We start from the raw sequence: 27,162 nt of genomic DNA, 5'->3' as shown, positions 1-27,162 counted from the left end.
AGCGCACATTAGGAAAGCCAGATGGTGTAAGTGCGGAACCCTGTACAGAGGAATCCCTCACAAGAACGTGTGTCACTTCGGGGATGCTAGACAGTGGAAATTCCTCGACGCGTTGGCGCAGTGGTTAGGGCGCTCGGTTGCTGTACCCAAGGATGCGGGATCGAATCCCAGCCGTGGGTTCAATCCCGCATACGCGGATGGAGGCGGATAACAAGGCACCTGTCTGCTTTCATATCTCAGTGCACGTTAAAAAATATCAAGTGTTCAAAATTTCCGGCATGCACTGACGGCATGCGCTCGCACATTCATTCCTCGGTCGCGAGTCTGATGCCGATCGCGTAAGTCGCTAAGCACACCCTCAAAGCTGAGCGATCTTTGTATGTCAAATAAGTTTATGACGCAGCCCTGATAGTTGTGCTAAGGATGGGTCTCAAGGCAGTGCGTTTTTTATCCTTTCTTATCATTTCGCACTAAGTACCAGGCGAATGCACTGGAAATCTTCAAAGCCTCAGCACTATATTTGTCGGTCTGCGAAGGCAGAAGAAGCGCCCACATCGCTCCAACGCCCGAAGGGAAAAGCACGTTGCTGAAGGTAAGCTTTTTGGCTGCATTGCAAAGCCGATATAGCCCTCTTCCAGCCGTTCACTTTCTCACTTTACTCTGCGTTCCAAATGATTTGCCGAGTACATTGTGGTTGGTGACGTTGAGCGCACGTAGCGCGTGCTCTCAGAGAGCCTCACTTTACTTTCTCCTCCTCCGTTCTTTATATTTTCCTTTTTCACGGGCGCTAATTAGAAGCATAACTACTTGTGTTATACCATATTTGATTATAGCTGTGTTATATAGCTGGCGTGGGCAGGACTTGCCTTCAAGCTCATGTCCCGTCCCGTGACTTGGCTCCATCAGGGGTGACTTGCGCTGTAACCGAAAGAAAAATACATTTACTTTAAGGGAGCACGCCGAGGGCGGTGGAGTAGCTACTCGCGATGCCAGTTTGCCAAGCGAAGTTTTGTAGCCGCGTCACTGTACATTTTGCAATGAGCTGAAGTTAGAGCCCTGCTTCACCAGCTTCGAAAAAAATGACGCTTGACAGAAAAAGTCTGGGACAAAACATTTTTTCGACTAAGTGCAGTAGAGGTGCACAGTCTTAGTGCATGACGCTGTGCAAGAAAGTGCAAAAAACAATGACGAGCTTGTACCAGAAGTGCACTTAGATGAAGTGATTAAATCCACTGCTGTCTTCTTTGAGATGTTGTTTACTTGACAACTTGGATGTGTCTGAATACGTGACCATCTTTGGGCACTTGGTGCGGGCCTGTTTTTAAACCGATCGGAAGCCAAACAGCAAAATTGGCTTTGTGGCTGCAGGCGCCTTTGGTCTGCTATTCTGTATTAGGATTATTAAGATGTAAGCCAAATTGTTCTTGATTTTTTCATTGTGCCAGTCTGCGCCTGAGCAGACCGAGGGACTCAGTTTATCGTCCGCCCATTACCAACGACAAACCATCGCATGTATATTCATGTAGCACACGATCCCATGCACATGTTTCTTAGGCATTCGTATTCCTGTAACCTTGTACCAGTACAGTGCTGTCTCGGCAATCAGCAGATTACGCTTCATTACTTACCTGTCTACGCGCGTGTTCACCCCAACCAGGCTGCAAGAAAAATAGGCAGTCAATTAGTACCCGCCGTTGAACCAAAGAAAATTTCATACGCTCTTCCGAACTATCTACTTACAAAAAAGCAAATTGTGAACATTTCTTCAGCTTAGCAGCCACTACCAAGCGTCGATCAATCTCCTTGTCCGCACTTCAATTCAGGTGCTCTAAGACACGCGCCCCTTTCTTCCCCTGTCCGCATTACTCCCCCTCCACAAAGGCAGGAAACTGGTTCGACTATTTAACACTGTGCTTTGTCGCTTGTTCCTAGCAAAAAAAAAAAAAAAAAAAAAAAAAAAAAATCTTTTATTTACGAATCCTCTTGATTTCTTCCCGCCATCATGTACTTCGTTCCTGTACCCTGTCATATAGCGATTGTATGAGTACAGTGGCCTCAGGGAGCTATAATAACCATCCCTTATGCATACAGATTGTAGCATGCACCGATAAGTTTCGGGCACTGGTTCGATGAAACATTTGATGTTCAGATATTGGCACCTAGAGCCTATCTTGCATACGTACCCTGTATGCAGCAACCCTCCTCCCAAAGCTACTCTAGAAAATAGTGTAATATATAAGCCATAATGTCGTTCTCTGAGCCACTTGAATTCATGGCATCTTGCTATCGATTATCTCGTTCGCCCTTGCTCACACTTTTTCTCCACCGTTACGCTGGTTCCATGGTGTCATTCATTAGCTACAGCGGCTAATTCTTTTCTTCTATCTGTCTTCTTTCGTCGTCCTGCAAATTTGCGCTGAAAATATGCATGCATCGCACCAAGACCAACTAGCCCGTCGTTTCACGTTAACAACTATCTGTACCGATGAGATGAGGAGACAAAGCATCTCACTGATTCAGACATTTACTCAGACCCCCAACCAAACATATCAAACAAAGTATTAGTTTACTCAAGCAGTCGAATTGCTATAAAATAAATAAATAAATAAATAAATAAATAAATAAATAAATAAATAAATAAATAAATAAACTGACGAAGCCCCAATAAGGTCTCTACGTACCCGCCAACTACATCAGCTCCCGAAATAACGTGTGCCAACATAATGATTCGTAGCTAAGCGAACAAAATAACAGAACTAGAATCATTCCTCCTCTTCGTCAGCGCAGATTTTGTTGCGATTATGGAAACGTCGTTAACGAGCCGTATAAAAGGTTTCGAGGTAACTCTCCTCGGCTATTCAGTAATACGAAAAGATACTATCTTTTCATATCACTGCATTACGGCTGACGCATGGCGTGGGCGTTGCTATCCTGGTTAAATGAGGCATTCCTTTCGTGCTTCTTCCTGACGTCGAAGATGTTGAAGTAATCTTTTCCAAACTCCAGTATTCAAAACGGCCAGTTTTTATCGCTGCCTTTATCGCATCCCTTCTTCGAACTATGACTCACTGAAATCTTCGCATGCTTCCAGGCTTAGGCATTTTCTAGAAGCGTTGTTAATCTTACTGGGTGATTTCAACCTACCCGATGTTTACTGGAACACTATGCAGCACCAGCATCAGTATGCAGCACTTGAGTACGCTGTTCGGTGCCGTGCTAACGTTAAACCCCAGTTAAATAATAAATCAGCAAACTCATGTACAAGATAGCAGTTCAAGCATACTTGGCCTAGTTTTTCTTTGTGACCACTTTCCAGTGGAAAAAGCGAGGCTTCAGTTTCTGGATGGCTGAAAATATAACTATCTGCAATATGCCCTTCCATGACATATCCTGATTTTCACAGAGAAGATGACACCAGCATTCCCGATCACTTATGCTATGAAGTATGTCTTTGAACGGTTTATTGCACTATGCAGTAACGCTAACATTGTAACACTATGGAAAAGATTCGAACTTACTACACCTTTCTGTAAAGAATTTTGTGCTGCTTACAACTAAAAATATAACAAGCACTCTTGTTCTATAAATCGCGACATCATTCAAACCAAACGTAAAGTCAAGCGGCTAAGAAAATATATAAAAAAAAACAAAAACTAAAAAATTATAAAAAAGAATATTAAAAAATTTTTTAAAAATTAATAAACAAATTATTAAAAAATTATCGCGCTTTTTTAACTCTAAACTACAAAATACGGACATAATGAGTCCTGATGAAAGCGAGGCCAGAGCCATCTCACTAAACAATTACTTTCAGGCGATCTTCTTTACCGATGACAGCAACTTACCGCACATAAAACCCCCCAACATATGCATCGAGCCATTTACAGTTGACGAGGCTAGCTCATTAAACCTCCTCTTAAAATTAAATACCGTTGAGGGAACTGGACCAGAAAATATATCGATTTCATTCATAATATACTGAATCGATCGCGAAGTATTTACGCCTCATTTTTAACAAATCTTTACCTTCATCGTCCCTTACAGGAGATTAGAAGAAAGCAATAATTATTCCTTTTCGTAAATCTTGAAATGAAGATCTTTTTTTTTTATTTTAGGCAGTTTCATTACCGATTACTGCATGTAAACTTTTGGAACACATAATACAGGAACATATAACAACCTTCATCGAAGATCAACAAATCATATCACCTTTCCAGCGCGTGTTTCAACTAGTCGAACTGATACAGCCAAGCACTGTACACCAAAAGCTAACAGATTTAATTTTATTGAACTTCTACGAAGCTTTCTATCGCGTGTTACCAAACAAACTATTTTGAAGTTGGAATCCACACTAGGCGCAGAGCCAACAACTTACTGTATTAAAAGCTATTTAATCTTTCAATGTTTCCCGAAAAGCCCACAACATTAGTCACGTCCGATGTACCCAAGATGAGCTTTGTAGCTCTTATATCAAAGGTTTATCAGCTAGTGTTCCTTTTAATATCAGGCTTCTCGCTGGCGATTGTATCGTGCACCATGAAAATAATTTGCCGAAGCACCATGTAACACTTAACGATTAAAGAAAACCGGCATCTGCTGAATTTAATGAGTAATATAAAAAATCAACCGTCTTAGGAGGTATAAAGAAACATTACGCCTCATAATTTTCCTACGTACTAAACAACATCCTGTTTAATGAAGTTAACCAGAACAAATGTTTTGCTTTGATCCTACCAAACGACCTGAAATGGAGCTCTCATGTAAAATTCATTACGTCCTCAGCGCTAAAACTCTTATTTCTCAAGAGACGCCTGCGAGATGAGCCATCAGACATTAAATTACTTTCCTATAATACAATTGTCCGAGCCGTTCTTAAATATGCAAATGTGGAATGGTTTATGTTTACCGATAAACTATTATTCTAGAGCCAGCTCAGAGGAAAGCTGTAAGGTTTACATATACCAAATACAGCCAAAAAACAACTTATAAACAAAGCAGGATTACTCACATTAATCGGCCACTCCAGGCTTGCATGACAGAGACTACTTTATTAACTAATTCGTATCATGGTAAACATATACTTGAAGGTATATTGCAGAACCAGAATCAAGAGTGACATGTCATAAACATTCACCTTCACTAAAATATTATCGATTCGACGTAGAGTTCTTTAGATATTAATTTTTTCTTTAGCAGTTAAAGAGTGGAATAACGTACCATCATGTGTCACAAACTCGTCTTCAAATCTTTCATATCAAGCACGCCTACTGGATTTACAATTCGAATTATAAATACCATTTGTACTTATTCAGTGTTCTATCCTGATTCATAGCAAGCGTCGCTCTCAAGTGTATCATTTATAATGCTGTGTAATCATCTTTTTCTTGTTTTAGGTACTTCCATGCCATTCAGTGCTATTTATTCAATCACTGGCTTTTCCACAGCTGTATGCTCTCTACTTATTCTTCTTGTATTTTTTGCATGTTTGTGTCGTTATTTTAATGATTCCGGAAGAGATCGGTAGTGCTTCTATAAAATAAACAAATAAAATTGTTTGGTCTTGAAGTTCTGCCTTCTCATTCAGCTTTGTGTTTGTCTCATATGGATGCAATATTTGATTATAATCAGCGCCATTGCGGTGGCGCCGAAAGATTCTGCGAGTGCGGCACGCCACGCGCCACTATCTCGCTTATTCGATACCAGTAATTAATATTCGTGATTGCTTTGTTATCACTCCGCAGGGCAGAATACACGTAATTCAAGATGGCTTCGACGACTCCTGGTGCTCAAGATTCCGCTGCCTCATCAAGGTGAGTAAATAAAGATTACAATGGCTTAGCTCAGCTAACCTAGGATATACGTATTGAAATCTAGGGTTTGACTTGATAGAGCTTAGTTATACGATATGTTAAGCTTTACCGGCTAAGCAATTGACACTGTCGCGATTTTCGATGTGTGTAAAGTGCCTGTATATTCAATTCTACGCTTTATAGACACGAAGCCGGATCGGTGGTCGGTAAAGTAGTTTGCCATCGTCTCAGTTTCGGTTCTCAATTTCGGGTATACAATGTCTAGACGTGATGGTCTCTCTTTGGTACACAGGATTAACGGCGGTTCCCCATTGGGTAGCCTGAACACGAGGATCGGACGCAAATTATAGGCGGACTTGTGCTCCATGCACTCACCGAGCCCCGACTTCTTTTTGCTGTACCGTTGGGCGGTCTTCTCCTTGTAATTTTGGCAGCTACTCAGTCTTTGCATCCGAGACTTGGCGCTGCCGTTTGGCGAGGCCTTCTTTTCGCTCTTCAGGCGTCTCCGAAGCTCGTGTTCTAGTCTTACTTGTTTCATTCGTTCGTTGTCGCGCGGCCTCGCGCCATGCAATGACTTCTGGATCCGTCGACGCTTCGCGTAGCCCCCACTGATGCCGTTCACACAGCGTGCGCTCACCGTCCGCCTGTTCATCTTAAGCGCGTCTATGTAGCGAGCGCACGCGTCGCGGCTTATATTCTCTGCTTCGCGGTAGACAGATGATCACACGAAGCGTAATTATCACAGTCACGATGATCCCGCACGATGATCACGGTGAATACGATGACGAGTGTAGCGGAGCGTGACGTCACGCGCGAGCGCCGCGAGGAAACCAGCGCGGCTCGGCGTAACTGGTTGTAATGGCAACGGCTCATGCGCTGTTGTGGCTCCAGCCGCGAAATACGTTTCTGCTAGCCTAGCCTAGAGTAGCTTTCGCTTCAAAATTTTCATATCATCTGTGCTGCACTGACTACTGAGACGGTACGTAAGTCGCGCGCTGACATCTGGAAGACGTCATGGGTAATAATACCCTTCAAGATGTGTTTGATCTTTGCGGCCTCTGGCATGTCGGCGTCCACACGTTTGCACAGGTCGATGACTTTTCATAATAGCTTGTAAAGCTTTCGCCAACCTGCTGCAACCGTTCACGTAAGCGCTGCTTGGCGCGCAATTTCCTGACAGCCGGGTGATCAAAGACTTCTGCGAGCGTCGGTTTAAATGCAGCCCACGTACGGATGTCGCTTTCATGGTTACGGTACCCCAAGTTCGTCACGCCGGTGAGATAAAATATGACGCTGTTCAATGTAGTTTCGTCGTCCCATGTTTTATAGACGCTCAGCCGTTCATAAGAAGCGACCCGGTCTTCAACATCGTGCTCATTAGTCCCGCTGAAGATAGCCGGGTCCCGCTGGCGAAGGGAGCCGGCGCAGATGACAGTTGGACCCGCCTGCATGCCTTGATGTTAGACGTCGTCTATAGTATGGCAGGTGTAGGAAGAGGGCGGCTACGGAGCTCCAGGACCGACGTTTCTAAACCGTCACTCCGCCAAATTTAGGATTGGGGTTTATTACAGGTAATGGGACGCGATCTAGGAGCCCGTCAGGAACAGTCCACGTACGAGTAGGTCCAGAGCAAACACCGATAGCGATATTGTTGTTGTTATAGTTCTCCTCTAATTTGATGGCACATTATTGTTGTTGTTGTTGTTGTCCAAATAACTTATGGTACATACCCACAGAGGGAGATCGGCCAAGAATTGGGTAGCAAAGAATTTTTTTTTTAATATACTTGCATTAAAAAAAAATGATTTGAGGGGTAGAGTAAAGGAAACAAAACGTGAAATAAGTGAAATATAAAATGAAAAGTGGTAACACTCACTGGCGACAACGCACGGAAGCTTCTTCTTTATCTTCACACGTACGTCTTCCTCTTTGCAATAGTCACAATTAACTAACTGGTAGGAACAGAGAACTACAATTAGTCTAATGCAATCATATCAGCGTAAGCTACACAGCCACTGCGGATACTTTCTGTACACACATTCCGTACACGATGGGTAAGAAACAAGCAATGCTGCGTATTAAAGTCAATGTGCATGCACGCTCATTTCGTTTCAGGTTACTTAACCGTCAATGACCAACAACTGGGAATAGTCTCTATTAGTTCTACACTTTAGGTTATGGTGCTTGCAAGGTTTTACATTAGTTCTTAACTGTTTTGTGACTACTTAAGTTGCAGCTACTAAAAAAAAAAACAAAAAAAAATACGACGCGCGCATTATTTCTTCAGACAAATGAACAGTTCGGAAATGCTGCCCTTCACCCATCGCGCACCAGCTTTTGCTGCCGCTCCAAGGCATCAGTCAGGAGCCAGTTTGGACCGCCGCGCCACCTGCCCCGGAAAGCGGCCGGGCGCTGCCCGCGATGTACAGGAAAGGCGGGGAGCTTTCAAACTGAAACTGGTCTAGTAAGGTTGCTTCAACCTGCACCGACATCGCGCAGCACACTGGCGTGGAGCGCTAGCTGTACTCTCCAGGCTTCAACTTCCTGTGAATGACCTCGAGTTCTTCGCGAGGCTTCACCTATTTCTCCTAAGCTGCCTATTCCGCCGGCTGCCTGCGGACGTCCTTCAAGGGCTTGCAAGGTCAAACTGGGGCTTAGACTTTTCGGTTGTGATTTAAGTAGTCCTAGTTCAGTGGTTTCGCACTATACTATCGGAGCGGATTCGAATTGGTTGAGTTCTAACCATGGTACTTGGGTTCAGTACCCGAACGTCTTAACGAGTGAACTACCGCGGCGGATGCTTATGCTCGTTTTAAATTGCCAATTGTTTTTTCAATTTCCTCTTCATCGAAACGCGACCATCGCTGTCGGAAATGTGCGAATTGATTTATTCGAAACATGAAGAAAACGCAAAGCGGAGAGAAAATTAGAATGGTCACAGGCGCTGGCTACACACTCATTTTATCAATAAACAAGGTCCTCAATTCCAGTCTCTGTTTCTTGTAAATTCAACAGCGACTATTAGAAGAATGTCTCCAAACGCAGGCTGCCAATGAAGTACGTTTCTTGTCTTTCCGCTCCCCACCACCGTCCCTCTTAGACCAGTACGCCCCTTGTGCAGCGGCATCAGGAAGTGGTGGTACGTAATAAACAAGATCGCCGAAGAGTACCTCCTTGTCTCGAGGGAAGGATGGCTTACTCTGCGACAGCTGATGTCGCAGAAGCGGACAACCTTTGACGGAGACGAAGAGAGCGACAACTATATCAGCATGGAGGGAAAGACTGTCATCATAACTGGAGGCACAACAGGTGAACTACTTGTGCACTGTGGTGTACTTTCCAACACTGCTTCCTATTTTCAACACTTGTTTTATTGTTTCTCCTTTTTTTTTTTGTACCACTGCCTCTTTATAGGGACCTGAGAGGTAAAATGTTTTACATTAATAAAAAATTTAAAATGTACACTGTCCAGCCTGGTCCGAAATTACCATAGTGCTAAGAATAAATCCATATTTCTGGGAGGGGCAGAGTTCAAGCAAACACATCGCGAAAATCTGGTTGTCCCTTTCAGGCTCGAGGTAGCGCGTCTCTTTTTTTTTTGTACCACTCCCTCTTTCCAATGGCCTGAGAGATAATATATATTACATTAAACATTTAAACACAGCCTGCTCTGAAATGGCCATGGATAGTAAACATAAAGCCATATTTTTATATCAGGACCATAATTCCGACAAACAAATCATAAATCTTGGCGTCCCTCTCAGTGTCAAGGCAGCGCGAAAGATTAGGACAAGAAAACGGAAGGCCCCACAGAAGCGCTCTCGTGTCTTCTTTTCGTTTTCGTCTTTCACGTTATCTTCATCATTATCTTCAGCTCTCATACTTTTCAACATTTCAAGCAGTCATATTACTTTGGATGTTAAATACCAGCCGGTGTACAGGCCAAAACATGTTTTTATTGACTATTCGAGACCAGCAAGGAAGGTGGTTCGATCCTAATCTTTCGGAGCTGGTATCCAGAGGCTTTCGTTGGATGGTGCGGAGGCTCCCTGCATGTCCGGTATCTGTTATTAAAGCTGCTGTTATCCTCGCCATTTCAGCGGACGTGGCTGTTGAGACGTACATCCGTTCTTTGAACCATACCTGTCACATACCTTTGGGGGGTACCAACAGACACAGTCTGTACACATTCTGTGCACACTTTCTGGGGACACGTTCTGCGGACGCTTTTGTACACAATTATCCTAATAATCCTTGTGGATTAAATGCAACCAGCGCGATGGCATATGACTCTGCTCGCGGCGTGACATGCAGGAGTGGGCTTGGCCACAGCCAAGGAGCTGGTGAGGCGCAAAGCGCGCGTGATCCTCGGTTTACGCCACACGGAACGTGCAGACAACGCTCCCCAGCGCGTGTACTTGGAGACTGACCATTATGTTCATGTGTATCACCTGGACCTCGGCTCGTTCGAATCCATCTGGGATTTCGCCGCAGAGGTGCTGTCCACCGAGACACGCCTAGACGTGCTCATCAACGCCGCCGCCATGGTGCCCGGTGAGGTTCCTGTGTGACTGGTTACGCAGCCAATTTCTTGCTCTCTCTTCTAAGGCGATATCCTTTATTGGTCTCCGTCCGCAAGAAGTATCACACTTCGCGAGACTCCGCAGGAGACTGCGAGATTGTGGAGACGTCATAGGCCATGACCAGACGTGAAGCCATCAAGGCTTCACACCTGGTCAGGTATAATCGAAACTGACGTCATCATGATGATACGTCCGGTCGTGACCGATGACATCTCCAGGAGATTCACGCATATACGAAGCTGACCCCGCAGAGCGTCCGATGCAAAACTCCGTGCTGCTCCTTTCATTTGGCGGCGCTTCCTCGAACGCCGCACCACAGGAGGAATCAGCGGTGTTTCAAACAATTACTTTCGCCTCATCTGCTCCGCCGAGGTGACGCAGTGGTTAGGGCGTTCGACTACTGTTTCCAAGGACGCGGTATCTAATCCCGACCTCTGCGGTCGCTTTTCGATTGAGGCTAAAAGCAAGGCGCCCGTGTGCTGTGCGATGTGAGTGCACGCTAAAAAACCCCAGGTGGTCGATATTTCTGGAGTCATCCACACGGTGTCTCTCGTAGCCTGAGTCGCTTTGAGACGTTAAACCCCACAAGCCAAACCAAACCAAGCTTTCGCCTCATCTTACTTCAGGGGTCCAAAGTGCCCCCTAGAATTTTTTTTTCTGGCACTGATTATCTCTTTTTTTTTTTTTTTCAATTTGGACCAAATGTTCGCTGTCCCTGAAGGCTACAATAGAGAGGACCCAAAAGACTAAGCCGAGTGGTGCATCATCTCACTGAGCATATACGCCACTCCACCCGAGCATAGAACATTTGGAACAAGTATGCCACTATATACAGAAGCAGAGGTTAATTGTCCCGGTTTCGATGGAGCGGAAATGCAAGACGTCGGTGGTGCTGCATCATTCAAAATCTAAGAACTCCAGGTGGTGAAAATTACCCAAAATCCTTCACTACGGCATCCCTCATAGAGTCGTTCTGTGGTGTTAAACATTATATGCGAAATCGGTACTTCTTTCTGTGCACTGCCTCGAAGCAACAGCCGTCGTGACTTGTTATCTTTATTCATGAAATACTGCGGGAGATGTCGCATGCCCAAGCAGTAGAGGGAGAATACATAAGTGCCGCTATTCGTGACATAACAAAAATGTCTAATGTAAATTCAGTTATACAATCTACACAATAACGCGCCATAATACAAATACATAATGCGATGATACATAACAAAATGCATGGCACCATGCTTTCATTTAAGTGGAGTGAAATGGAAAAAGACAACGGAATTCGGTCGGCGACATATGCAAATATAGCACGGTTTCTGGTAGAATAATATGGCAAACAAGTTAAGAACTTATGCTAGCTTACCCAACCTATTGCTATTTCACTCGAATCAAGAAAAAAAAAAACAGGTATTCTCCAGGTTTATCTTGGTCCGCAGCACATGGAATCGCTTCCTTTTGACAAACATATGGTTTCTTTGCTGACGGGCACATTCATTTGCAGCGTGGAGTGCATGCCTCCATTTTCTCCAATCTCGCTTACGTCACAAATGATGAGTGAGAAGTAATAATCTTTTATGCAATAGTTCAGCTATTCAATCGTTTCAAGGCTAACAAGGCGCGCAATTTGACTGCCATGTATCTATGCGACTGCACTGATCTCGTTCGAATCTTACGCCAAACGTTGGCACGTACGCATGTGGGGAGGATACAACAGAAATGTTTCCGGCGTCATTCGCATGAATGATATGCAGGCTTTTGTGCGCGCTGCCATCGTCGACTGCCACATCTGAATTTTTCTGCCCAACTCTCCTCCCAATAGCTAGCTAGCTATTGTGGCCTAGGCCACAGAGCCATCCAGAATGTAGCAACGGGATTCAATTCTTATTCTAGTTTTCATTATCTTAGTTCAGGACGTCGCATGCAACAAGTGCTCGTGTTTTCCGTGGCACCTACCGAGGGCTGCGCGCTTATGTTTGGCACCTGCATTCGCATAGGGCGGCGAATGTGATATTTGTTGAAGGTTTTTCGCGTGCATCATCTATAAGAGATGTGGTGCGTTTGAAACTTTAGATCACGGAGATCCTTGACTTTCAACCGGTTTTAATTGCAGCCTGAAAGCCAGAAGACAAAACATTACATTATGGTCAATAGACAGGAAAAATAAAAGAAGTTGAAAAGACTATGTTTACAGAATCGACGATTATTGTCTTGGCGCGTCGCAGGTTCTCCTCGCGGCGTTTGCCTAGTATCGGCAGGAACAGTGCCCAATATAGAGCGTCAGAAGAGCGGGGCTAGTTTTGTTTACGGTTTAAGGAATTTGATGTGCAGATGGGGGCATGGGTAAACGCAGTAAACTGTTCTGTTCCTATTACAGTCATCGCTTCCCTATCTGACATCTGTCCTCGAGGAAGCGCTCTAGCGGCCATCACCGACCCGCTGCCCATGCTACAGCTGCCAGTTTCAATTAGATAACTCGAGAAAATTGTTACAAGGCGAAGGAGTGCTCCACTTGCGTCTATTCGCAGCTGTACAAACTAAGGCTATGGTGGACGCCGTAATGACTCTGGTACTTTCAGCCTCCTGAGGTTCCTTAACGTGCACTAACATCGAGCAGTACACGGGTGTCTTGCAAACCCCTCTTGAATCTTCAATTAGTACGTAAGGAGTTCTTACTTAATGAGTTCTACTTGCGGGGACATCACTTTGCTATCTTCTCAAGGTTAAACCACCAAGTAGTACAATACCGAGCAGTGCTTTCGCACGACTTAATTGGTTTAAGCGGGATTAATCATTTGCTAATTCTTTGTGTGAAAACACAGCATGCGGACATGCAAGCATTAGCCGTTTTGTTTACTCTGAATCTTTGTGATATATAGTACTTCCGCACAGATTAATGAAAAAAACAGGCTACTGCGGCAAGTAGACTCTGCATAACGTGTCGCGCTGAACCGCACCCTGATGGAAGGAAGGATGGAGCGAAAGAAAAGAGCTACCGTAGTAGAGTGACTCTATCCTGAACCATACTATGAGGGAAGGAACAAAATTCAGACTGTTCAACTAGGTTAATCGCGGAATGTCGTTTCACAGTAGTACAATTTTACTCGGTTATGCTTACTGTGTGTCAGCGATTAAACACTGTTTAGCTGAGCCCCACCTCATTGGCGACGCTCAACTGTTGTACCGGAGTACCTGGGTTCGAGTCGACCGCCGGCAGCTGCGTTTCGATGGAGGCGATACGCAGTGCCGTCCGTGTGCTGTGCGATGTCAGTGCACGTTGAAGAACCCCAGGGGGTCGAAATTTCTGAAGTTCTTCACTACGGTGTCTCTCATAGCCCGAGTCGCTTTGGGACGCTGAACATTACCAAAACAAGCCAAACCAAACTGTTTAACTGAGTTAATCTGGTGGGCGGCTGCGCTTCCCGACCATAAACTGTACATGCTTCATAGAGACGATTTTCGGCAGCTCCCTCGGAGCAATCTGTCACGTTACTGCCCTCGTTACAATCGTCGTGCCGACGAATGCACATTGAAAGAACACGACACACACGTCTGCGCTAAACCAAGGAAACAAACTCATCGCTATGACCTCGCCGGTGAGCTCGGACGGCGCTCCCGTCTTGAAACTGATGCTTGCTAGTGCGCATTCAACGGAACGCGCTGATCGCGCTCAATGCGAAGCCACAAAGCATTTTCGCTTCGCTTTTGGACCGGGAGATGCCCATCGTCCCCCCATCGCCTTTTTGAGTCAATCCGAGAGTCAGTACGCGCAGCAGCCTTTCCTCTCCCCTTGCACCACGCAGTATGTTTTGCTCTCCAGACCACCGAAACGTGCTCGAGATGTGCAGGTCCTCGCGATAGAGCTGCGTTCCTCATCTCCCCTGTCCGTACTCGGCAGACACCGCGTGTTTGCGAGAATGCGAGTAGCGGCGTTGTAGCAATAAAAATTTGGAGTGAAAGATGAGAAGAAAGGGTACCGTAGCAGAGTCCTTTTCTTCCAGATTCTTGGTTCAGGTGCCCGCCGAGAAACCTGACTTTTCCTGAAAGAAAAAAATGCTAGTTTACCAATTCTCTTGGTTCTTGCATATCTGTTTTGCAAGCGCGCTTTGCTTCTATATGCCACGTAGCAAGCGTTAAAGAAGCCAAAGACAGCGGCGCTAACGCTCCTCTGATGACATCTCCCAGACTGCTGCATAAAAGACACCACGGTGGACGACAACGAACGCTGCATTCAAACAAACTATATCGGTCCTGTCCTGCTCACAACTTTACTACTTGGTAAGTCCGTGGCTTCTTTTTTGAACCGGAATTTTGGACTGAAAAAGGAAAGAAAGAAGAGCAATGACTTTTTGAATTTTGCTATTATTTACTTTGGTAACACGACCATTGAATTTGGCTTCGCGTGATACCAGGGCGAAGACGAAAGATAGATATGCAAAAGCCAGTCTGCGTAAAATTACCTCGCCCAAGCAGAAGCATTGCGAGTGTACTGCACAGAGTTGTCTGGGTTAAATGAACTTCTTCTCAGGTGCTTGGTAGTTTCGTATAGTGTGCCGAAGCGAAGTGATTCATGCTATGGAGGAAGCCGTAGTAAAAGGCTAGAAGGCTACGGAAAACTTCAGTCTCCAAGTGTTCTTTGTGCCGCAATTACGCCACATAGTATAAGGACGCCTTGCGTTTCGCCTTCATCGAAACGCAGTCGCCGCGGCTCATGGAGACAAAACGCAAGGCGTCTATGTACTGTGCCATGTCAATGCATTTTGAAATACCCCAGGTGATTGGAATCATTGGGAGCAGTCTTCAATGGCCTTCCTCACAGCATGAGTCGGTTTGGGTTAGTAAATGGTCAGTAAGCAACCAAGCACCTAAAGTAGCACATTGCACCCGGACAACCTTATGCAGTGCACTGCTAACGATTCTGCTTGGACATGGCACGTTTACGCGGACGACCTCGTGCTTTTTTTTTTTCGTTCTTCTCCAGACGAGCTTCGCGTGGTGCATGCGCCTAAATCGAGAATGGCCGTTATTCTTTTTTTATCTTATATATAGATGGGACTGGAAGCGTGTAAAATTTTAGAGCGGGGCAATAAATGAGAATTAAGAGAATGTCAGGACTGGCAAAAAAGCCTATGGTAAAGAGATGAATTCTAATTTAGGAATGATGTTTTTCTTTATTTTTTATTGTAACATTTCACGTTCAGCCAAAATTCAGCAGTTGTCAGCATCGACAGGGTTTCTATGCTATAAAACAAAGCTGATTTACAGAGATACCTGTCCAAATAGCGCCAAACTCAGTACAATCTAATGAGCAAGCGTATCATCTTGTGGTTTGTTGGATGCTTCGAGAGCGGCTCTGGCTGCCGCCTGTCCTTGTTCTGGATTATGAATATTAGGTGATCTTCAAAATATGACTTCCGCGTATGTGTAGCGGGCTACTTGTTCTTAGCATTGCAAACCTTGATTGCAGGTGCAGTCAGTTTCATCAAAGAGAGAAGCCTAACTACTTCCGCTGCAGTGCAAATACCTCTGCCGCTGACCAATTCTATCGTTGTGCAATATAGCGACTCACATGCTCAGTCAGCTTCTTGAATAGTTTATCATATGCGTTCGAGAACATGTCCGCATAGCTTGATAGACAACGCGAACAATTATAACCTCTTTGGAAAGGGCGCGAGACATGGGCCGCATTCACTGAAACGATTTGCCGTCTTCCCGATCATTTCCTCTGTTTAACCGTTGGAAATATATAAAAAGAAAGTCGCTTTGTGTTTACCGTTGCTGTTACACGCACGCCCTTAAATGTTTTTTTCGGCGCTTCTGGGTGTTGACTAGTGTACTTGCGAAAAAGATTATACTACAGGGAAGAAGTCCTCACAAAGGGTATCCGCATGCGTATTTCAGTGTAAAATTTTACATCGCGAAGCCGTGGTGGACATGAGACAATTGGTACGACCAAAATGCACAGGCTAAGCAGAATCGTGCGTCGTACAGAACATAATACAGCTTTCAGCTGGGAGAACCTTCTTTACTGGTGTCGCCGATCCTTGCCACTCATGCAGACCTGCTGAAGAAGAGCACCCCGAGCCGCGTGGTGAACGTTTCGTGCAATCTGCACCGCCTGGGCAGCGCCAAAGGGGTGCTGGATCTCCTGCGCGATAGCAAGCGCAATTTTGCGCACCCGGGACTCACCTATTACCACTCCAAGCTGGCGATGGTGCTGTTCACCGATTTTCTGGCGCGAGAACTACGCGATACCGGTGAGTGTGCTCCCACCCACTCTTCTTCCCGCCTTCCTGAACACCTTTGCAAAATGAACCACTGAACGTCAGTGGTGGAAGAAGTGCAACTTTCCCTGCATTTATAGTAAGAAGCTCTGTGCACCCTATTTTCCAGTCACTCACTGCGCGCAGGGCAGGTCAGATTGAATCAACATTATGGACTCTTAGATGTACGCTGCGAATGAAATGAAGTTGGCCTGAGTTTATAGGGCACCGCTATCCGCATTGCAGCGCCCTATTTTAGACGGTGCTGTTACTTGCTCCTTCCAGAAGGCTGATGAAAGCTGTTGGCAAAATTTCGGGTTTCGCCCTGGTTCGTTCCTAGTTTCAGAGAAAGCTAGTGATAGGGGTGTGTGACTTGCTTTTAGGAGGGCATTACGACAGAATTTGTGCCATGCTAAAAAAAAGTACAAAACTTCATTCGAATCGTTTGTCTTCTAGTGAGCGAATCACTGTTACAATGGCAAGTTAAAATAAGACACACAAAAATGCATCAAGAATTTAAGTTGTACGTCACAATTTCATCAGAACGTGAACAAAAGACAATCAAGTCTCCATAAAATTTCGGTCACCAGTTTTCATCAGCAGTGCACCAGAAAGTCAACTGAGAAGTCATGAGGACTACCTGATGAGTGTCTGAAATCAGTGACCTTAAACCAGAAACTCGCCGCACATTTTCTCCTTGACGCCCAGGTGTGACAGTCAACACGGCCGACCCCGGAGTGCTGAAAGATGGTTCATGCGTGAGCTACCCTGGAATACAAGGCGCGCTAATCAGGTTCTTCAAACGTCGATGTGGCAAGGTACCGTATGATGAAACATCAATACTGCCTACACACCTTGCTGAAACAAATTCTGGTATCATTCTTCAGAAAGTAAACGCCTTTCCAAACAAAATCCAGCTCCTACCTCGTTCAGGCCTCTTCTTTGGGAGTTTTCGCTAATGGTTGATGTATAATGGTTTCCTTTCCATCTATGCAAAATTTCCAATTTATTTTAGTCACTGAAGTGCCCTCAGGACCCGAAGGTATTACAGTGGGGAGTGGGAGGAAATGATATAGATTGCATAGCACAGCACAGCAAGAAAAGAAATATTAGGCAAATGAGCCCTTATTTTATTGTCGGTTGGTTTAAGCCTCATTTCACTTCAGTTGTGGAGGACTGGGAACAAACTATACTTACTGTTACCGTTACTACTCGGTCTCATCTTTCGGCACATAATTTGATATATGTGATGGCTGCGTTGGCATAATTAAAGTTACTTGAGATAGTTTTGCGCGTACACTCACATGTCATTTTCTCTCCCTGTTTCAGACGGAAAAGGAGAGCGCACAGACCTGCGTTTATCTGGCGATTGATCCATCCGTTGCCAGTGTAACTGGCCAATACTACACGGACTGCACACAGCACGAGCTCCCCATAAGCGCAACCGATTCCCTTTGCATGAAGAAAATCTACGAGCTGACGCTGCGGCTGTCAAATGCCGAGGAAGCGACGCGGCTGTTGCTCAACTGACAGCTTTGTGTTCTCAAGGAAAACGTTCAGACGCAGCACCTTGTGCTTAGAAGTGTTTTAGACTTAGCTTCGCGCTCTGACAACCAATAAATGGGCTTATTTTTAACTTTGATCGAATCGTATAGAAAAGGCTATTGTTGCTGCCGCCTAATTCTGTTTATGCGTTCCTTCAAGCGCTGGTCGATGAACAAAACATGACCGTCCCCTCAAGCGTTGGTCTTGTATACGCAAGCAATGCTGCTCCATTGCATTACTGTGGCACAAGCTCGTATGGTCTGTCATGTTTAAGCATTTGTGAGTAAAATGCCGCAGAATAACGCAAGTCGAATTAGACCGCGACCTCGACGTGAATCTCACGATTCAAGAGACAAAGCTACCCGTTTTCGCCACGGAACGTTTCATCTTTGGCCCCGTTCAATGAAAAAAAAAAAATAAATATTTCAGGATTACACTTATCTTCGCTTAAGAGTTTAATGGTGAAAGCATTTCCTCCTTCTTTTCTCCTACTGGCCCTAAGGGGCTTTTGTAGCGTGAGGGTTGAGTTTCGCGTGTCCTCTGCGCCGAACCAAGCTGCGCATGCGCGAGAGCCACGCTACGTCACAGGGACAAAGCTGCCGCCACCGCCACCGAAACACATGATTGATTGATTTATCGGAAGGGAAAGGCGCGGTAACTGTCTCACTTGTTTTCTGTGGACACCTCAACCGCGCCGTAAGGGAAGGGAGGAAGATGGGAGTGAAAGTGGAAAGAGAGAAAGGGGAGCCGTAGTGGAGGGCTACGGAGTAATTTCGACCACCTGGGGATCTTTAACGTGCGCTGACATCGCACAGCACACGGACGCCACTTCGTTTCGCCTCCATCGAAACGCAGCCGCCGCGGTCGGGTTCGAACCCGGGAACTCCGGCACAGTAGTTGGGCGTCTTACCACTGCCGTCCCTAGCTCGTAGTTCGTAGACCGGCGTTCTTAAACCACCGGTGTTCGCTGACCGGCGCTCGCACACCGGCGTTTGTAGGATGGATGAAATAAACGTTGTGTGCCTCGTATGCAGTGCTGTTTGTCTTGGGAAGCCGAAGGGGTAGTGGGAAGCCTTGACACTGCCAAGATAAACCATGAAACGCCGAGATAAGCTAAGGTAAACCAAGGAAAATCCGGGAGAAGCCAAGATAAACCAAGCTCACGCTATGTATATCCTGGCACAGCAGAGCTAAGCCACTGCCAATTTATATAGAGACTAGGATTAAGTAGCCGAAGGTGGAAATTATGTCGACGTAAGAACGTAGTGCGATATCTGACTGAAACATCCCGCGGAATCTCAAGAAAGTAGCTCGCGATCAAATCTCGCAGATTCTCGCGCACGAAGCCTCACCATGAGCCTAGAAAGGCTTTCTCATTTCATCATCATCATCATCATCATCATCAGCCTGATTATACCCACTGCAGGGCGAAGGCCTCTCCCATATTTCTCCACTTAACCCGGTTCTGTGCTAGCTGCATCCACTTGACCCCTGCGAACTTCTTAATCTCATCCACCCACCTAACTTTCTGCCGCCCCCTGCTACGCTTTCCTTCCCTTGGAATCCAGTTTGTTACCCTCAGCGACCATCGGTTATCCTCTCTTCGCCTTTAAAAACATTTAATGAGACTAGTGGATGAGAAAGGACACCGTAATTGTGGGTATGATGCTAAGCATGAAGCGAAGAACTAGAGAAACATCCTTGGCTAGTCTAGAAATTTCTAAAATTCCGAAAACAGTTTCCTCTACCGTTTTTAGCCAGTTGTGCTCTTCGTACCCATCTATGCATCCCGTATCGTGGTGGACTTTACTGAACTGCGATTGTTAAATTAGCACTTTTTGATAAAAAAAAAATGATCAAATTTATCCGTAGTTCTCGTATACGGTATTTCTCATAGTCCCTGTGCCACATCCGCAATAAACACTTCAATTTGCAAAGTGCTATCCATAACTGAGTAACAGAAGAACCAAAAATAGTTACGGCGAATAATTGAGCAGGGAGAAAGGTCTGAATATAGCTACCAACCAAGAGTAAAATGGATAAGGTTGTTGATTGATAATGCTTCCACTATGCTTCGTAAGTTGCGAAACTCGGCAAGAGTTGTATTTGTCACATTCACGAAATGCGCCGCAAAATAACTAGAAATTTGTTTACAAGAAAGGAAAGGCGCAATATCTGTCGCACTTTTTTCTGTGCCTGCAAATGCCCCGCAAACTTGGCCGATATCGGCAGCAAGCGAAATCACCTATTTGCCCCTTTGCAAGTGTTTTGTTCTTTATTCTTTATTCAATGATTACCCCGCTTAGCCCGAGGGCGCTACAGCAGGGGGGTTACAGAGTGGAAAGAAGCACATCTTCATTTATGGAGCACACTTGATGACTTGAAAGCCGATTCCATTTACTGATGGATCGAACAAAAAGGAACTGGCATACATGTTAGTTCTGGCACTGTATTCCAAAATTTTAAAACAATGATCTGTACGAGCAGAAACATAATGTGGCCTATGTAAGTATATTTCCTTTCGAATGCCTGTTTTGTTGTGGTAAATTTGGTACAACAGTTTAAGTCTTAATTTCCTTCTTCGAGAGGAGAGGGTTTCCCATCCTAATTCATTTTTCATGACGGTGCAGCTATCAGTTCTCGAGTACCGACAAAGGACAAACCTTGCTGCTCTATTTTGAATGTTTTCAATTTTATTGCTGAGTGTTATTTGCCAAGGGTCCCATACGGCACAAGCGTATTCGAGCAGTGGTTGAACGTAGGTTAAGTAGGCTATTGATTTCAAACAAGGCGGCACGGGTTTCAGATTTCGCTGTATAAAGTTTAAGGTCCTGGCGGCTTTTGCAACTACGGTATCCACATGTGTATTCCATGAACAGTCGGCGGTAAGTGTCACACCTAAGTATTTATGCGCCACTTTTTGTGTCACTACAATACCGCTGATGCTATACTGTGAGGCTAACTTATGTTTTTTACGTGAAAACGTAACATGAACACATTTTTTAGTATTTAACTTCATTTTCCATTTAGAACACCATTCAAGAACACATGATAAGTCACTTTGTAACTGGGCAACGTCGTCTTGATTTCTAATTTGTCTATATAAAACACAATCATCGGCAAACAACCGTATACTGGAATTGATTCCGGAACAAATGTCATTTATATATATTAAGAACAAAAGTGGTCCTAAAACTGAGCCCTGTGGGACACCTGATGTTATATGTACAAAACTAGATTTCATTCCATTTAATACCACGCACTGTCGGCGGGAGGATAAATAACTTGCGATCCAGGCAAGTATTGTAGGATTAATGTTTAATGCAGCAAGTTTTCTTAAAAGCAATGGGTGCGAAACAGTATCAAATGCCTTATGAAAATCCAGGAAAACGCAATCGATTTGGCCACCCTTGTCAAGATTGAATACAAGGTCATGATAAAATTCAATAAGTTGTGTCGTTCAAGATAAGCCCTTACGGAACCCATGTTGTTCTGAAGCCAGTAAGTTGTTTGCCGATAAGTGTGTTATCTCTTTATATAAAATGTGTTCTATTACTTTGCATTGTATGGATGTAAGTGAGATAGGCCTATAGTTGGCGACTTCTTTTTTTGACCCCCCCTTATGAATGGGAACAATGTGTGCAATTTTCCAATCATCTGGAAGGGCACCGCAAGATAGAGACTTGTTGTAGATTACATAGAGATAAAGAGAAATAGGTTCAGCACAATGTTTTAGAATTCGAGGAGAAATGCTATCTGGTCATGTCTCATTCAGGCATGTCTTCCTATAAAGTACTGGAAGTTTTAAGGCCGTCGACGCTCAATGTGACCTTGTCGGAATCGCTTTGTTGAAGAGCTCAATGGAGCACCGCGTAGCAACCACTTTCGAGTGTCGTATGTACTTTGGAAACTATTGGTAGTAATTGATGTCGTCTTCGTCGCAGTGGTCTTCGTCCATTTATATTATTCTCAGGTTCAGCAGCAAGAAAGACAGCTGCGTTAAAGCGACGAAAAATATAAATTCCTGAAACTCCACACATGAACAGTTTTATGCAGGACTAGGCTCTTTAACAGTTTTCTCCCCATAGAAACATCATACCGATTTTGGGAAGCATTTTAAAATAAACGATGAAAACTCAACGTCGAGTACCACGAGAAGAAGTGCATAGGACAGCGCTGATGCTCATGCGCCTTTTCTCTATAGCTCCTTTTAATATATTTTACGCACACCAGGTAGCCAGCCCGCGTGGCTAGTCTTGAGCGATTACGAAGTTTAGAAGAGTGGCATACTTTGTATTTCCATGTCTTAAAATAAACACGCCCGTAACTTCTTTGTTCTGCAAGGTATAAAACGAGTTTCTCAAATGACCTTTGTTGACGCTACAAAACGATATACACGGTTGTGAAAATTACCTGTCATTATGGGCAGCTTTTTCAACCTTTTCAAAGGTAAAGGTTAAGCCTGTAAGAAATGAAGCGAAGGGGGCTCCAAACTGCATACGTTGACACAAATGGCCTATTAAAATGTACTTCTTGGCTCAGTGGTTTGCGCAGCACTGGGCTGCTGAACCCAAAGACACGGGATCAAACTCCGCCTGCTGCAGTCTATTTTCCATGGAGGCGGAAAGGAAGGCGTCCATATGCTGTGCGAGTTCTGCACACGTTACGTTCAGGTGGTCTAAATTTCTGGAATCCCCCATCACGGCATCCCTCATAGCCTGAGTCACTTTAGGACGTTAAAATCCCACTAACGAAATCAAACCAAACCAAAATCAATAAAATGTACACTTAGATCGCGCCGAGCGCCACGCTTAAGTATAAATGATATGTTAAGGGAATCCCTCAGGACTCATGTCGAGATGATTTTTATGCCATATTTGGGCCAGATCGAGCTAAAGTGCTATTTACTAATCTATTTGTGCCTAAAACATAGAATATCGAGCCTTTTTCTCTGTATAATACTCGTTTTAATACTTTTGTGATGGATCCATGCACTGGCGGCTGGTCAAGGTCGACGGAAAGTATACTTGCTTGACAGTTCTAGACAGCCAGAAAGTTGCACACAAAGCATTACACCAATGCAGGAAAAGCTTGTACAGCACATCGCTTTCCCGCGCTTTGGCTGCTTGCCAACATTGTTGTTCAAACAGACCCGACGCAACTGGACACATTTCCTTTCCTGGAACGTTCGTGTAGCGAGCGTTCTTACTGAGTATACATGCTTGAGTAAGACTGCGCGACCCGCAATGAGGGGTGAGAAACACGAAATTACCTGTCATTTATCACAGCTTTTGTATGTTTGTGCAGCCCGCTTAACTGTAACAATGGTCACGCTCACGAACAGAGATGTGGCGGATTCGGGCCAAGCTCGCGGTACATGAGCATTCAGAAATGAGAGAGAACGTCAGGACCGCTAAGTCACGTACTCCGCCTTTATGACGAGGGTAAAATCAGCACGGCCTCGTTTGTTCTCGGGGTCAGACAGCAAAAACGACGAGAACGCTTCGAAGGCTGGCATTTTATCCGCTAAGCTCGCGTGGTCAAGGGCAGAGTAAATCCACGGATCTTTCGAAGCTCTTAGCTTTTGCGATCTGCACCAGGCCACGGATGCAGCGCCATAAAACTAACGACAGCCTGCAAAGAGTTGTTTCTGCAGTGCGGAGCTTGGAGATTCGACCGAGCTTTCCTCTCCTTTTTTCGGCGTTTCGGTAAGTAGGCTGGCAGCTTCCACCGCTAAATCGATTAGCACGAAGAACTGACTTGGACACAGAATAACGTCATACTTTGGAGGTTGCTGTCTGAAGTTCGACCTCATTTAGACACAAGGGCACATTGGATCGCTTGCTTTGCCTTAGTTATTACATTTACAATGATATGACACCTATAATGAATGAACAGGATTGATATATAAACCTCGCTATAAGATTTATTCGATGATTAATCTATCATAGCAGTTCGGAAAACAGCATCCACTTTTTCGATCAAAGTTCAAGGACACTCAAGCATGGCACCAGTAATGAAGTCTAACTTCTCTAATGTTGTAGGTACCGTGAGGGACATATATTGAGCGAACTGGAACTCCTCCGACTGAGAATAATAACCGAGCCGATATGGACAGACATACGGTCACTGTCGAGTCTCCTGCTTTCAAGACACGTAAGCACACAAGGTCATTCGCTTGACACTTTCAAAGCCATGCCACTGCAGTCCGGCTTCCAGTCACACTGCGATATTTAATGGTGTGATTTCTACCTAATATGTAAATTTTGCCTGCTCGCATTAATGAGAACTTTGGTAAAATATCCTAGCTGCCGGTTGAATTCAGCTGCTGGCTACGATCTCCCATGATCAAATGAATGTTTCGTAAGCCCATCGTTTGTGCTTATCGCTTTCAGTTATATTTACCCCACTTAAATTTTTGTGTTTTGTTAAACTTTGTCGTATTGAGACGCCAACGTCTCTTTTTTAACGATGCTATCGTAACTTGTATTATTGAGCACTATATCGTGAGTTGTCATTAGTTTTGATAATACTGTTGTGTTTACGTTTCGTCTGTCTGTACGCTTTCAACCATTTCCAACGTATTTTCTTCAGTCAATAACACTTCGGCTACTATAGTAGCTTTGGGTTCATTTACCCGTGTTTGTCACAGCCTGACTGTACTTCCAGATCTTTTTTTTTTTTTTTCTATTTTCTCGCGAGATAGCTTGTGCATACGTGATTTTACCTTATCTTCGCGACATGTGGCCCCGAATGGGAGCACTAAGTTTTTAAAGGCCAAGCGCAATGCGGGCACTCGAATATACGCACATGCGCCCTGCTTCCATTGTTGGTCACCCACCACCATTTCTGTTTGTGTGTATGGGCCTTGTTTTTCCCCTTCTTCGTTAAACCGTGTCGCACACGCCCGGTCTCCTCATTGAGTGTCTGCTATTTTGCTTTGGTCGCGCTGCGACGGACAGCTCCGTGGTTTGCCCTCAGTTCTATCTCGCTGTCGTTCTTTTTCTTTTCCTTTCAGGCGCTGTGTGCCGCTGTTGAATCGCGTGTGAGTACTGCGTGTCATCATTATTTGCAAAGGCTGGTATTCGAATCAAACGTTAAATAAATCCTTTAAGTTTTAGAGCGTTATCTCTACTCCTCTCATTCACAAACCTTAATAACAATGAATGGTGAAACCATGACATTGAACTCTCGCGTTGTGCATCAAACATCGTCGTCATCATCGTCGTGCCCAGGTACGAGCGCACTATGCTATCGCCGCAGGCGATCACGCCTCGTCTAAAACTGCAATACACTCTCGCGTTGTGCAGTGAGCATCGTGGTCTCCATTAAGTTCCATCTGCGCCTTTGCTTCATTTAAACTAGACAAATACGTCATACACATACGGCGTCTCGCTAAAAACAGAGACCACCGCCGTGCCAGACAAGCTGTCGAGAACATCGAATAACGATCCAGACTAGATTGTTGCCTAGAAGCTTACCAAGTGCGGAAGCGAGGCAAAATCGAAGCGGTAGCAGCGACTGCGGTTGCGGCGGACGTCTAACATTCCCAAGAGCGTTAAACTTGATTCAAGGATAGTTGAACCTCTACATTTGTTTTTTAAATATGACTTCCTGGGTAGAGCTTTACACTGCTATAGGATGCCACGAACTGTCGTGTAGCCCTGCTTCGCCATTCCAAATTGTGAGGGGTGGAACAAGTTTAATCGTAAGGTATATTGATCTTCTGGTGGTGAGCTGAGGAGTCTATACAGCCTCTCTTCATGCGTATTTTATTCTAAGGTAATGGTTATTAATTAGGTACTGTCGAAATACATGAGATGAGAGGGCATCAGGTGGCCTCATGTGGTATCTTGTATTGCTTGCTGACCTTCGGGAGAAGTTTGGCTCCCTGTGTTTGTGATCGGGTGTTGATTTTACACTTGACGGGTGTAACTATAAGGTATTTTTGTTTTGTTTTTTTTTTCGTTTGCAGCTAGCATTGCAGCGAGGGTACTATGATTATGTGAACAAGTGATTAATATAGTTGTGCTTGAGAAACTGCTTAATGTAGGCAGGCTGTAAACTTGCGTCCTCCACCCGAAAAAAAAAACAAAAAAGAAAACTGAGTTTTGGCAGCAACAAATATGTTCTGTTCAACAATGTTGCAGTTTTCAATCGGCACTCTGACGATTGCCAATATTATACACACACAGAGCCAAAAATAAGAAAATCAAACATATATACCTCGGGCTGATCAATTTTTAAGCCTCTTAGCTGTGAATATGATCGGCGACTTCCTTGAGTACGGTTCATCCAAAACATTTTTCCCCTTGCCTTCGATCGCACAACTTGACAAGTAGCGAAAGTTAATGACGCGCACCAGAAGAAGTGAGATTGAAGCGCATTTTGACTCCTGCACGGCAGCATTGTTCCCAACAGTGGTTGTGAAAAAGGCTTCCGTGGGAGAGCCGAAACGTCTTTCCATCTACCTTCCTTTCGTTGGCGCCAATTTCAATTTCCGTGTAACCCACCGAACAGACGGAGTTCCATCAGACTTTTAAATTCAAGCATTGTGGCTAAGTAGAGCGTTTTCTAACAGAGCGAAACATACGAATGTTTTGTTTCGTGCGCTACGAGCATGCGTCTGGCATGTGAGAGTCCGCAGGTCATGTGGACTGCGGGCAAGGACGCGGTGTACACTGCCACCAGAGTTGGCCTTTCCCACATGGAAAATTGAGACGAAAATCGAACCCGGAACCCTCGAATCCTTATTCAAATAGGCAGCCCTATATGAGCGGTGGTTTTTGTTGTGGCGAATGGGCTTTCAAATGGTGTGGCAGTATGTGAATGTATGCATTGTATGTTTTAGATGATTTGTGAAATAATAGAGATAGAAATTAAGGGAGGAGTAATTATGTGAGTAGAAAAGTGCATGAAATCGAAAGAAAATCCGAAAGCGCAACCGCATATGGGAGCCACAACACG

The 27,162-nt window shown here is 44.7% G+C and overlaps 1 protein-coding gene across 1 annotated transcript; it reads left to right on the top strand.

Annotated features, from left to right (window-relative positions):
• Positions 1-323: 323 nt before the first annotated feature.
• On the top strand, positions 324-18,835 carry LOC146198272 (retinol dehydrogenase 14-like). The gene is made up of 8 exons (XM_084593680.1): positions 324-592; positions 5,742-5,810; positions 8,911-9,119; positions 10,125-10,364; positions 14,573-14,665; positions 16,447-16,644; positions 17,359-17,468; positions 17,980-18,835. The coding sequence occupies exons 2-8, from the start codon at positions 5,764-5,766 to the stop codon at positions 18,178-18,180; spliced, it is 1,098 nt and encodes a 365-aa protein (XP_084449806.1). The 5' UTR covers positions 324-592; positions 5,742-5,763; the 3' UTR covers positions 18,181-18,835.
• The last annotated feature ends 8,327 nt before the right edge of the window (positions 18,836-27,162 follow it).

The sequence above is a fragment of the Amblyomma maculatum genome, chromosome 2, assembly GCF_055883805.1.
Source record: "Amblyomma maculatum isolate TAMU_Amacu chromosome 2, ASM5588380v1, whole genome shotgun sequence".
NCBI classification, from domain to species: Eukaryota; Metazoa; Arthropoda; class Arachnida; order Ixodida; family Ixodidae; genus Amblyomma; species Amblyomma maculatum.
This window is presented reverse-complemented; position numbering and strand designations above follow the sequence as displayed.

Coding starts and splice junctions, on each gene's coding strand:
- LOC146198272 (XM_084593680.1), top strand. CDS start 5,764: ATGGCTTCGACGACTCCTGGTGCTCAAGATTCCGCTGCCTCATCAAG. Junction 14,666..16,446: donor GCTCACAACTTTACTACTTG/GTAAGTCCGTGG, acceptor CCACTCATGCAG/ACCTGCTGAAGAAGAGCACC. Junction 16,645..17,358: donor GCGAGAACTACGCGATACCG/GTGAGTGTGCTC, acceptor CTTGACGCCCAG/GTGTGACAGTCAACACGGCC.